The sequence below is a fragment of the Gobius niger genome (assembly GCF_951799975.1).
Source record: "Gobius niger genome assembly, chromosome: 20".
NCBI lineage: Eukaryota > Metazoa > Chordata > Actinopteri > Gobiiformes > Gobiidae > Gobius > Gobius niger.
In genome coordinates this window covers 27,967,406-27,981,554 of record NC_136871.1, presented here as the reverse complement: position 1 = coordinate 27,981,554, position 14,149 = coordinate 27,967,406, and the positions used below count along the sequence as shown (strand labels likewise).

General features: G+C 42.5%; 1 protein-coding gene across 1 annotated transcript in view; it reads right to left on the bottom strand.

Annotated features, from left to right (window-relative positions):
• Positions 1-14,149, bottom strand: part of poc1a (POC1 centriolar protein A) — a 30,503-nt gene that overhangs the window by 1,006 nt on the left and 15,348 nt on the right. Inside the window, exon 11 of the mRNA XM_079578887.1 lies at positions 8,340-8,582. Coding sequence (XP_079435013.1) covers positions 8,340-8,582 — 243 coding nt within the window. The remainder of the gene's footprint in view (positions 1-8,339; positions 8,583-14,149) is intronic.

The window sequence follows — 14,149 nt, the reverse complement described above, 5'->3', positions numbered from 1 at the left end:
ACCTGGAGACAGGGAAGTTGCAATTGTTGTTTTCTGGCCAGAGACACCAGGGGGAGATGAAAGACCCCCCAATCATCCCATTAACACTTGTATTACCCCCAGATGGACTACGAAAAGGATTTATTAAGGTAAACAAGTTACTTAGTACTGCTTTAAAATCATGATTCATTTGAGAGAAGACCAAAACATGAAGTGAGAAATATAGAGAAATATAGTCTGAATGTGACTGTAGACATGATTGATGCAGGTTTGAAAGTTGTCAGAATCAAATGCTTTGTTTCAAGTGCCCATAATAATAATAATATAATAATGTTACAAAGTACATACAAAAACAACAAGTTTAAATTCTTCAAAAAGCCAGTGAAAATGGATTGTTTTCAGTAATGATCTGAAAGGGATTAAATCCCTGCCTGTCGCATTGCAAGCGGAGGATGTTCCACAGGGAGACGGCTCCAACAGAAAAGGCCTGATCTCTTTCTGTGGCCTTTTGTGACCTATAGGCCAGATCCTCCTCACTGAACTTAAAATTGATTCAAAGGTATAAGGTTGTGCTCTCACCCCCTGTACCAGTGAAAAGTCTGTCCGCTGCATTTTGGACAAGCTGCAAGCAATGTAGTAAGGATTTGTTGACGCCAGAATATAGTGCATTGCAATATCTTGAATAGATAAACGCATGAATGACTATTTCTAAGTCAATATCAAACAAAAAAACGAAACATATTGCAAAATAGTTGTGCAGAATGAAAACCCATTGGGCAAAGGTCTACACTCGCTTCCACCACAGCTCAGCTTAACAACAAATGCAATAAGGCCAAAAACTGCACCAAGAAGCCGCCACAAACTGATTTCCTTTTTACTAATTTGATCCAGTGCTCTGTTTGGTCCATAATTTTGACAGGTAAAAAGCAAGAGGTCTGCTTAATGTAACCACAGTTTTAACATCTCCCCCGATTAAGAACTCCTTTACTAGTGCTGATCTTGCGATAAATCCGGCCTATATTGTGCAGCCCTTGTTCACGAGAGAAGGAAAGAGGCCAAAGGAGCATGTTTGAGGAGTCTGTGCAGCGTCAGCCCGACACTAATGACCCAGTAATAGCTCTGTTCTTCTTCTATTTGTGTGTTCATGGGAGAGATGATATGTGTGCGACGCGATCTGGTAAAACTGCAAAGAAAAGAGGCAATATCGAGAGCGCAAAGTCAAACGTTTTATTGAGAACCACTGCTTTAGATGCAGTTTTTTTGGCTCCTCATTACGTCTCATTTTTTGTTTGTTTGTTGTTTCAAGAAAATGTGCTCGGTTAAGGCGGGGGTTAAGAGGTACTAAAAGAACTAAAACTGACAAATACTGGCCTAAAACCATGACATGGAAAAGAACACTGCACTGCGTGTGAAGAAAAACAGCTTGAGCTACCTTGACTTACCTAAATTAGCATGCCTTGTCTACAAAACAAGGAGGTATCCGGGCAAGTCTCACAGCTAAGCCACACAAGCCTTCCATCCCTAATATTGTTCTGGCTAATGGACGTTCACAGGAGAATGAAACAGATTCACTTCTAAGCTCTTTCCAGAAGATGGTGAAAGGCGGTTGTGGGGGGAGGGAGCTGCGCAGGAGGAAGGAGGAGGAACTGACCAGTGCAGGACACCACGCTCTGAAACAGGGACAAACCGAGGGGGTGGCGTACCGTTTCAGAGGAGACAGGCCAATGCTGGTCAAGTTGGCCCACAGTGGCAGCGCAGCTCATTACTAACCCTACATCTGATCTACGCCATTTTGTTGTATAATTGTACAATGACAAATAAAACGTACTCACTTAAAATAGAAATATACACTGAAGCACAATACTTTATTTTGAAGGCTAATTTGTGTGTTTTACGTTTTGACAACCCTACCATAACCATAGCTGTAAGATAGAAGAGATAACCAAAGTCCAAGAACACATGGCAACTTATTCTTGCACTCTAAAGACTAAGTGAACCATCAAAGCAGTAAAATGAAAACTCCCTCTGCCTTTCTCTGTGTTTTTGTGCGTCTGTATTTACGCAGCTATGTGTGCTAGCATAGCATCAGCCACAATGATCTAAACAGCGACAGTATCTGTAAATTGAACTGGGTACTCGCCGATACCAATACCAGAAAAATCCATGGTATCAACATAACGTCGTGTCTCTTCTTGTAATGTATGAAACATGACAATAAAGGCCAAGAAAGTAGCATTTCTGCAACAGTCTCCACACAGCACCTCAGTGATCTTGTATTGTTATTAGCACTATCAGACTCGCATTCTGTGACACCCCTTTTGACAATCTGGGTGATTATCTGATTCTGATCCCCAAGTCATTGAGTCTGACGGGCCTGTGCTCAGCTGAATAAAAGCATTTCGAGTTGAATGCAGTGAATACAAAGAGCTGCTGGTGGTGAGTGGGCAGCAGGCGAGATCACAGCACACTTCTGCGCTCAGTGGCAGTTTGTGTTGTGTTTTTGCGATGTACAATTGAGAGGAAGAGTGCAATCCCACATTCTGAGAAAATAGGCGGGAGGAAGAGCATCGCAGGGAATGACTCGCAGAGAGAGGCTTGATGTTTTGTTTGACGTTATGTGTAAAGCTAAAGGCTTGAAGGAAAGAAGAAGAAGCAAGCAGTAGAAAAGACTTGACCTTTGTTCTGAGAGTGACCCACAATGGTTATAGGCTGTGCTGTCTGCTGTAATATCCAATATGAATGGATCAGATTGATCTAAAATGCCTCTGAGGTTATCAACCAAAACAGGTTTGGAATCTACACAGGAAATCTAGAAGAATAAATAGAATAAAGAAACAAAACCCAGTGAATTTAATTGCACTTTTCTGAAATATTTCTGTTGCCGAATGTTGCGTGGAAACCGTGACAGTGGGCTGTGCTTGGAAACAAAAGACGGCAGCGTGACCAAATAAACGTCTCTCTTCGGTCTCTGTTTGGGCCGATGGAGAGGGGCGATGTGTCAACAGCACTTGGACAACAAGCACATCAAGCTTCTGAGTCAGCAAAAGCTCAAACGTTATTAAAGGTCTTAAATTATGCTAAAATGTTGCTTCATGTTCAAGTGATTCTCATCATCTGCGGATCTCAAGAGGTTTTATTCTAAATAAATGGTTTCAAACTTGAAGCTCTCCCTTCCTCAGAGCTCCCCAAAGGGTTTCAACAATTCTACATAAGCCTGATGACTCAATTTTGATTACTGTCTTGGCAGAACAATTCATTTCTCAAAGGCTGTGGAGGAAAATGACATCCAGACGTTTGAGGGAGACTGAGATGTGTGAAGGAGACGGACAGATGGCAATGGCATGTATGTTCCAGGCTGTGCGCTTCAACATGTGACCAAACGGTAGTCTTACACTAGCTATATTCTATCTCATTTATCCACTGTTGAAGACACTAAGTAAACTTCACCAACAAAAGACTAAACTATAGCCGAAACAAGTTGATACGCAATTTCAAGAGTCTCATATGAACTTTCCACAAAGTAATAATTCTACATCAGTCCTGTGTGAAATGTTGTGATTTTTGTGGGGTTCAGCTGATTTTTTTGCTGTGGAGAGTCGTGCTGGCCATGAAGTAAAAGTAAACAAACAAAAAGCATCCACAGATTTGACCCCACCACACCTGCAGCACAGTGGAGGCATCACAAGAGGAGGCGGCGAGAGCTGCGCAGGAGGAAGAGGAAGGAGGAGGAGCTGACCAGTGCAGGACACCACGCTCTGAAACAGCTGCAGGAAATAAAAAAGGGACAAAGGCGCATTGAGTTGCCTTGTGTACGAAAGGCTTGGTATAAATATGCATGCCTTGCCTACAAACGAGGAGGTATCCGGACAAGACTCACAGCTAAGCCACACAAGCCTTCTATCCCTAATATAGTTCTGTAGAAAAAACCAGCGTGGTTAAAAATATGATACATACAGCGTTGTCACATGGGTCATAGCATTGTTTAGAAAAAGAAAAACTCTTTGGAGCCAGGCTTTAAAGCAGCTGAAACGAGCCCCAAAGCTACATAGGAACCCTGTTTACCAAATGTCTTTAGGAGGATGGTATTATAGCAATGTCAACTCCCCGTTGGTTTTAATGTTACACTGACATTAACGTCAACATAACACAACCACACACAATCACAATCTCCATAGCAATGTGCAGTCACAGTGGACAAAGCCTTCTTCATACATATGTAATATGGTTATACAAAAAAGCACTTTTTAAACATATGTGTTGAATACAAACTAAATGAAACATTTAACAACAGACAAACTCTGAGGGCTTTCTGACATTGGCGGTGGAAATCTCACTTTTTCATGTATAATTCATAAACACGCAAATTAACCACACATTGGAAGTCTCTGATCTCAGAAGTCTGACAAATGCAGCTTTCACCGAGTTTAAAAACCGTGTGGGCATTTGTGGGTCACCAACTTGAATATCATCACTTCCCGCTGCTTGAGTCGCCTTAGAAAAATAAAAGGCTTCAATGATCTGGTCTCCTCTTTCTCCACTGTTTCTCGTCTACAATGTCTAAATCAATACTTCCAAATCTGATACAGCTATAAAAAGGTGCAACACTATACAAGCTTATAGTTTTCATAAGGAGTGGGAACTAAATCTTTGTACTCCTAAAAATAGAGTGAGAGGTTCTCCTTTAGAAGTGGTGGTGTCCTCAGTGCCCCCCAGCGTTACGTCTAAGTGCTACGAGACGGTACATTACAAAGTGTCATGGCTTTGGTATGAGGCAAAGTCTGTCGAGAGGTGAGTACAATAATGGGGAAAAAGATGTTTCAGTCACAATAAATGTACAGAATTACACATATTAAAAACAGCTTTCACTAAGAAAACACGGACCTCTGATATTTCACAATGGTATAAAATTGTAAACAGCTCCAAACAACCTATTTCACTTACCTTAAATTACTTAATGTCAAAATTACGTCTTTAATTTACTTCCATGTCAGCACTTTGCAGAATACATTGGCTTAAATTGACTATAAAACTTTTTTTTTTTTTTGTGTGTGTTTTCTTTTTCTATGAGCAAGACAGCACAAAAATGGAGAGTGGTTCTCAGTGAAACAGATGCTGCGAACAGATGGTCAGGTTGGATAAAATACATGTTTACAATGCCAAGTCCAAAATCCTTTATTTGACTATATCAGGAGGATCAAGACTGGTCCAGGTATCATTTAGGGCTGCACGACTTTGGAAAAATGTGTAGTTTTACATTTTCTGACAAGCATTGCTATTGCAGTAAATTTGCACATCATACCTAATCTCTTTATATATTGACTCACATAACCATGAGTACTGTGTGACTGAAAGAATTAAAAGGGACAGCAGAACCAAATACCTCACACTGTACTTTATTTTGATTTTACTTTCTACACTTCCAACCAAGAATGTATTACTGCTTTTCTTGGAAAGAACCATCACGATAAAGTCTAAAAATATGTTGTTTTTATTTCAAGCAAAAGTCTGGTCTTTATCTGTCTTGCATCTTTTCTGGCCCACACTCCACATCCATGAAATACTTTGAAATAACTACAGGTTTTGTTGTAGTTGGCTGTTGAAGCATGTAGTCTGAGGAAAACGTAAAGAAACACAAGGCTGAGTGAAAATCCTTTTCTTTGAGGGGCTTCTACCAGATCCTTTGCTACGACATTTGGAAGGTCTTTGGGACTTGCTAATATATATAGCAGATCACAAGATCAATGACATTAGTGCTGGTGTTTGTTGACTTTATGCTCCTGTCCCTTTCTGTTACACTGACTTTTCTTGACGTTTTTTTACCATTACAACTTCCACATAATGCATTATTTGTTTTTGGCTGAGTTCACCAAATATGTGTCGTTCTCAGTCAGATGAAGACTTAAGTGATGTTGCGATATACTGCGGCTTCTTGCGATACGGATATTGCATCACCTAATATCGCGATACGATATTTTTTGCGATATATTGTGCAGCCGTAATCACAACGTTGTTCCTTTTGTGTGTCCTTTTATTCAAGTACGATGAAGTGAAGTGGGTAAAAGTTAGCCTGGCTGCTCCAGACTCTATTAGTCTGAACATGCAGCATTTGGAGCCTTGTGGAATTGTGGTCCTAACATGAAGACAGCAAACGTGACGTGGTGTGATGATGACCGGAGTGCTGTAGTCCAACTGTAACACTCATCTGCTAAGTCTGCACTGAAGTGACTGAGCAACTGCAGAAGGCTGGGGCAAACATTTCGTCACTGCAGGCTCATGATGGGAAAAAAGAAAAGGACATTATTGTATAGTGACTTTCCCAGACATTGTCACAAAGCATTTTAAATGGGACAATTTACTTCATATTTGGTAGGGGTAAGTCTCCTTAGTAGCCACAGCTGCCCTGGGGCAGACTGACAAAAGTTACACTGTCAATCTCACATAAGCACCATTAGCCTCATGTGCATGATTTTAGGGGTGAAGGCCGCGTCCGACCAGGGATCAAACCCGAGACCGTCTAGCTGTGAAGCAAGAGTGCTAACCTTGTGCATAAAATAAGAGGTCAGTGCTTCAACAGTGTGGCAGAGTGAGTGACATGACCTGTGAAATGCATATGATTCCTGTGATTGGTTTGGCTACAGCTGCCAATCAGAAACCTGTCTCTGCGTGTGTCAGACCCACTTTCTTTCATGCATAAAGGAAGTGGGTCTGACTAGCCAGGCTAGGTAAAACTTCAATCTTCAATTGGCAACACAAACAATACTTATAAGCATACATGTTTATATTGTTACAATACATGAATTGCTAAGTTGTCCAAAAGCCTGAGCAAAGCATATCAATACAGGACCTTTAAGTAATTTTGGTCTTAAACAGTTGGAGCAAGGCCATGTGCGGCATATTACCATTTCATGAAACAGAAAAGTCAAAGCAGTGGAAATGTTGAGTGAAATCGGCAAACGCAGCAAAGTGACTGAAGCCAGCTCCGCTCTGGGTTGAATAATTCATCGACTCTCGCCTCAGTCTGAAGTGTTACAGTTACAAAGAGCTGTAATAGAGAAAAATAATACCAGCGAGAAGGCTTGTGAAATGGGCAGTAACGGACGAGGAAAAAGGGAGTGATGCTGCGTTAGCCAAAACCCTGGAGGATGTGGTAATCAGAGCTTCTGTGTAAGAGATAAGGTTTTGCACAAACAAGAAACATAAGGCCACTGATTTGGGCATGATAGATGAAATAAGACACTATTTCGACACTGTAGCAAACGGAAGCCTTATGGCTGCGAGAAAATAATTGCAATGGAATCGAAATGGCTTGAATGAACAACAACGCCTATGATAGACCAAGTCATCCAAAATCTCTAACTTTTAACTAAACTATAACAAATGGCAGGCCTAAACTCTTATCTGCTCCCCAAAGTTCCTTTCGCACGTGACCCAATGCACCAGCAATAAAAGTGATCAAATCAAACCAAAGTGGAGCACACTAAAATGAATCTGAAATTGGTTTAGCTGGTATCTGTCCCTCTCTGTTTCTCCTCAATAATCTATTTTTAGTGCTGTCGGTTCTGGTTTGGCCCGGCCCCCTGCTGTGCCTGGCCTTCATGGTTCACTCCCACTGAGAGGGGGGGCACGGCGGGGGGGCAACTCCGCTCGACACTGCCCCTCTCTGTGACATGACAGCCCCTGACCTCAAGCATGAAGACCGGGCACTGTGGAGCGTGTACTGTAGGACTCCCAGGTGAAGGAGTGCGAGTCATTGGGACATGCAGTATGCAGAATTTGGGGAATTATTTGCATGAATAGAATTTGTCGCTGTTTCATCAAGCGACCGCTCACCCATTCACACACTCTCATTGATGCACAGACACTGGGAGAAAGGTGGGGTATGTTTCTTGCCCAAGGAAACAACAGCAGTAACCTGGCGGGAGTTGAGGTAAAAGCGTCTTGAAAAAAAGCGTCAAAACAGCAACGAAAACAAGGATGAAAACACAACAAAAACGTGCAAAAAAAGAGACGAAAACACGAAAAAAATGTGACAAAAATGCGCCGACAATGTGACAAAACAGTTACGATCACTTTTGTAGGTCTTAGCTTTCAAATGAGGCGTCACACTGTTGCTCTCCAGTTGAGAAGTTTTTAGATTTGGGTAAAGCCAAACTATTATCATGCAGTATGTTCACAAATGTAGGCAAGTCTAAGAATGCTGTGTTTATTTGACCTCCTGTCTTCAGTGTGAAGCGCAGCGCGGGCCCGCAGGCTGCCGTGGAAAGGAAGCTTTTGTTCTGCGCTGTGTGAGTGGGCGGGAGCGGCCCCCGGTACAGTACATGCCGCTGTCATAAAAGATCAGGACGCCCTGTGCTGCTTACCTGGGTGAGAATATCCAGCTGACCTATGATGTGCTCCAGGGTGGAGGTTAGGCCCCCCTCCGACGCCGGCTCCTGTGGATGTGATGGGAGAGGGGCCGTGTGGGGTGGGTGGGAGTCGGAGGTAGAGGAGGCGTTGCTGGGTTTTCCGTGGGTTTGCAACCGCCCCGATCGGCTGAGGCTGCCGGTGCGACTGTGAGAGCGCGGAACCGTGTCTGGTCTGGACACTTCCGATGCCCCGGACGTCTGGAAACAAGAGATTCATATTTTAGCATTTGTATTGTCTGCACACATTTTGAGAACATACGGGAGGTTTAAGCAGGGTTCAGGGGAAAGGTTTTCTAAACGCAGACTGTAGACTAGCTGAGCGAGTGCACTAGGTCAACTATAACTTCGCTAAACTCCGATAATTACCAACTTCAAGTGACAGCTTCATATTTATATATAAACATTAGTCAGATACGTTTTACTTAGAATGGATTTGACATGAGTGAGGAAAAGGGCTTGGATTATTGCTTTATTGCCTGAGGGGAGAAGCTGTAGCTCATTTAACAGCTCAACAGCTAACATTTCACTGTTTCTGGTTATATTCAAGAAAAATAGGCAACACGTCATTAAAATAGCTGTTTTTATTCATTAATTCATATTGTGCTCTGTTCAAAGACCTGTCGCTGTTCTCCTCCCACTCTCAGTAAATTGTGGTCCATATTGAGCTTTTGCACACTACTTTTCAGCATGTATTGTGGGAAATTTTGAGTGCACTACTTTTTTCATACACATGATCACGTTTCTGCCGCGTCGAGAGCCTATCACTCTTTGATACCAGCGCCCGAGCGGGACCATCAGTATTCTCTTTCACACACAGTATAAAGCTCACAGTGGAATAAACAAAGTATGTAGTTTGTTCTGTGAGGGCTTAAAAAGGATGGAGCTTAAATGCTGAATGAAGTCTATGAGGCGCAATGCAAAAAGCCAAAGAAAGAGATGAGGAGAGGCTGCAGCACAAAAGCACTGGAGCAGCAGGTGTGTGCATGCAGGAAGATTTATTTTTATTGTGTGTGAATGTATTTTTAATACTGAATATGCGCTTCAGTTACAGTCACATAACAATGATTTCATGAATACCATTGAATGGCAGTTTTTCAACATAAAATAATGTTTGAAATGTAAAGAACAAAGCGTGGCATGAGTAAACTGCTTGCTTCTATGTCACCTTGGTGTTCATATTTTTCTTGACTAGTTAACGTATGTGGCATAAGTTTATTGTGTGTCGTCATGTTTATGACTCGTCAGCCATGTCTCAGTCAGTCAGCCCTAGGACTGTATAGAAGGAAGCAAGAACGTTTAGACTAAGACTGTGGAAGGAATCAATAATGAACTACAATAAAATGTTTTGAAAAGCTTATAAAGTTATATAAAGATAACAGATAACACAGCTATTATTATAGTTGACTTAATCTTGCCATCTCATTTGCTTGTGTGGTGAGGTCTCTTCTCACTCGGGATTTCCATTCAGTGTATGCCAAAGTTTGTATTTTGTATTAGATATTATTCATTTAATACTTTTTTATGTGTTTTGTTTTTGTTTAATCTTCTCTCAGTAATAGCATAACTGTAAATAATTTAAAAAAAAACGAACGTCCCCTTGTGGATAAATACAGCGTTTCTGATTCTGATACAGCCACTTGTGGACTGTATGTCAGGCTTCTTCTGATGCTACATTCTTAAACAGAGTAATAACAGCACTCTTTCTCTCCCTTGTAAACCCGGCTCACAGTCCGTCTGCCCCTGCTGTGATTAATTCAGTGAGACATCCAGACATGAAGCTCAGTGACCACGTTTCTCCATAATAAGGGCTGCAAATACACTTGTACAGATTATGCAGACTTTCCACATGTCCAACCTGTCTGCTGTACTCAGGTCTGCGGAAAGACACAACAGCTCAGCGAGGCGCGAGTGCAACGCCAAAGTGTCCTGCTTCTAAATGAGGCTGATAGATGAGCCATCGTCTGCCGCCACGTCTGATGTGCGGAGACAGACAGAGAGGAGTGAGAGAATGAGGGAAGTATGAGGGAAATATAGAAGGAATATGAGAGAAACTCAGTTAGAGAGAGAGAAAGAGTGATTAAATTAGCAGGGATTCCTTACAGTCTTGGCCTGAGTGCCATAGGATGCTCCTATTACCAGTTTACGCAACAGAAGAACCTGGCAGTAGATTAGATGAAAACGACACATTATATAAAAGTGATGCCAAAGTTATGAAGTTTAAACACAGCAATACAGACCCGTTAGCCACCAACCTGAGCCTTGCTATCTGCTCATAAAAAAGATAAGTAAGTGTTTTATGTGTCAAGGTACAAGTGTACAACGAAATAGTGTTCAGGTGTTGGGTTAGTCCTCAGCCGCTGTAACTGAGCCGCGCCACTGTGGGTCAACCTGACCTTCAGTCTCCTCTGATCCTCTGAAACGGCTCCTGGGTTTGTCCCTGTTCCAGAGCGTGGTGTCCTGCACTGGTCAGCACCTCCTTCTTCTTCTTCCTCCTGCGCAGCTCCCTCCACTCCACAACAGTCTTTCACCGTCTTCTCCTTTGTCCCTTTTTTGTTTCCTGTTACGCCTCTTGTGACGCATCAACTGTGCTGCTGGTGGCTGTTCATTTACTCTTAAAAAGCTGCTTCTTCATTATGGACTCCCTGCAGTAAACAATCCGCCAAACCCCACAAAAACACGGCAAAGACGAACAAAAGCATCCAGCGAAACAGAAACCACAAATGCAGTTCGCAAAAAGGACGGCAAATGACGGCAAAAAAAACAAAAAACAATGTGGACGTTTTACAGATAGAAATATCTAACCTCACCACCAGGCCAGAATCAAAATCAAATCAGGACAAAACAAAATGTTGTCAAAACTGGGTGTAAACCATGCTTAAACCAGAAACTAATGCATAACTAAAACAAAAGCATAAATATAATCATCTCTAATGTCTAAAGATCCTGACCTGAAGAATCAAAAAGCTCCTGAATGTTTTTTTTCTTTTATTTCTTCTTTTTTTTATTTATTCATCTTTTGAGGGTTAGGGGAGGGTTTTTCTGATGTTTGACCATAGACTGTAGAAAAAATGGACGACTTCTCCTCACTCCTCCCCGTTTACCAGAATGACCACGGCCGTGGGGCAATTGATGGCGGATTTACAGACTCCCCCTCCCCAGCTCTGATGAAGCATGTTCCTAAAAAGGTCATAAGGGCGGGATCTTCACCGTAGACTCCGCCCTTGCGTGACGTGTAGCTCGGGCTGCTCCAATGCTAACAGTCCGACCCTCATTAAGGACGAGATTTCAAAAATTCATATTACGAAAACCAGCCTGGTTTCATATATTGTGATTAACCCAGCGTTATCTCAGGAGGAATATCTAGCCTAGTCTAGTGTTGAAACAATTGAAACCAGGCTTTAAAGTAGTTTTTAACGTGTCTAAAGTCCAATGTTTTTCAATGGGGGCCTAGCGGCGATATGGAGGTAGTGCAGCAACGGCGGAGCAATGGCGGCCCCCACGTTTGTGGTCAAAAAGCAGGGCAGCCAGCGGCCATTGTGTTTGACAGTCTAAATCCACATTGTCTGTTTCAAATAATATAGCCCTCTGTATTGTTTCTTCTGCTGCCTTCCTCTCTTGTCAATTAATACAAGTCCTTGACATACTACAGACACCCAGTGCGTTTGGGTGCCACTTGTGAAACATATCTACTACTAAAGTATTCGGGTAAAGTGAGCACCATTGTTTTGACTACTTACAAACACACAATGATAAATCTCGCCATGTCGCGTCTCGCCTTCACGCATTTTTACACCACTGATGTGTAAGCCTTCTATTGTTGCAGCCCGTCTGTTGAAAGCGGCAACACCTTACACCTGTCATCTGCGCAGCCAAACACACAGGCGGCCCTGATGCATCACCTGGAGTGGAAAAACCAACAGTGGAAACTCTCCTCGGGCTCGGATTAAACTGCTGTCCTGAGCGTGTGATCTGTCAATACACAGCGAGGAAGACTGCAAAGAAAACCCATTTATCAACGCTGCTGCCGTCCAGAAACAAGGCCGCCTCCAACATATCCCCCCCCCCCAAATACAAACATGGGTCCACTACTGTGATAACTACAAGTGCTGCAACCTCTGCCGCCATTACATTATCGCTTACATGTCTTTATCGTTCGCATTCGCAATAAAGCGTTCAAATGAAGACAAATGGAGAATACGCAGCGAGCTATTGGCATCCACAGCCCAGTCTTTAATTGTACTGAGACATCTAATTAATTAAAGCTCTTGTGATGCTTTATGATGAATGAATGCTGAAGTGTGTTGGCTCTGACTGAACGTGTGGGCAAGGCTGTAGCTCACGCAGACTGAAGAGAAGTGGAGCGTATTCAACCATTAACTGATGCCATGTCTCGCTAATGATATCCTCTTATTTCTAATCTGCATCTATTCACGCTAATTGTATCGAATGAGGTCATCTTATTGTCTCTATTGCAGTGGTTTGAAAATAAATTGCGGCTATGGTGTCACAGATATGTAAGCTGCTATCCTGTATGCTTGCAACTCTTTTGTAAATACATATACAGCCTTGGCTTGGTCCTGGTTGGTCATGATTTAGATATATGAGCACTAAATGGCAGTTTTGCAAGGAAAACCAAAAGAAGAAAACTGTATATTTCCCAGACGCCTGTATTGTGACAACAGTGATAACGCATACTGTACCATTCGATCTCCCTGGCCCTCTTTGCTCTTTCCCTCTCTCTTCCTCCCCGTCTTTAGCGGAGCTCTCTCGCTCCACTAGACCACGAGGCGTCTTTGACTTCATCGGTGTCTTCTCCTCAGTGCGCTCCGTCACACCCCCTGCTCCTGCTCCCTTTGTCCCTGCTGTCACAAGCTATCATGTGCAGCTGTGGGTACCAAACCGCTTGTCATTCCAACCAAACACGACATTTAATCTATACAATGTGAAATGATGTTTGATCTTTGAGTAGATACATCACCAAAAAAAGGAATCATCAGGGAGGGCATGCAGTGCAAAACGTACGCTAAACCTATACATTAGTTATATGGTATTGTGGTCAAGAAATGGATATTGCACTGGCTTAACTTTGACAAACAACTACATTTAATCTGCTCCATGAGAGACATCGTCTAGGGCAATGTAAGGCGTATAATTTACGAATAACTAGATTAGTTATTGTTTTCATAATGTGGTCATCAGAAAAAGCCGTCTTGGTGTCCTCATCAATCTACGCTTGGGAGTGGACAACCTCAGAGAACAGCAATAACCGTACATGATCTTCTCAAATAGTGATCTTTCCTTCACAGAGAATTTCAAAATACCGTGATTACGAAATATGTCACGCCATGGACTATCTGATATCCATTATAAATACGGTAATGTGATACTCTTTAATAGCTGGAATATGCACACGTGTAAAATGTAATGATAAAATCCCCTGTATAATTTCTGTAAGTAGGACACTAAAGGCTTATTTTGGCAGGGTCTGTATATTAAATGATAGAAGTGTAATAAATGGCAACTAAATCACACTAAAGGCAGAGGGAGATGCTTGAGCTGCTGCAGTCCTCATCCCCTCAGCCTCTCATGTGGAGTGTGTGTGTGTGCAGTGCAGAGAGCAGCGTGAGCCTCGTCTGTCGAAACACGTGAGTGCACAGACCCAGATGTGAGGCAGGAGGAGACAGGAGCAGAGGCTGGGGAGGGCTGAGGCAGCTTCAGACCTGCTTTAGGCAGAGTTTAAGTCCTGCTTTAGTCTCGGGTTTAGT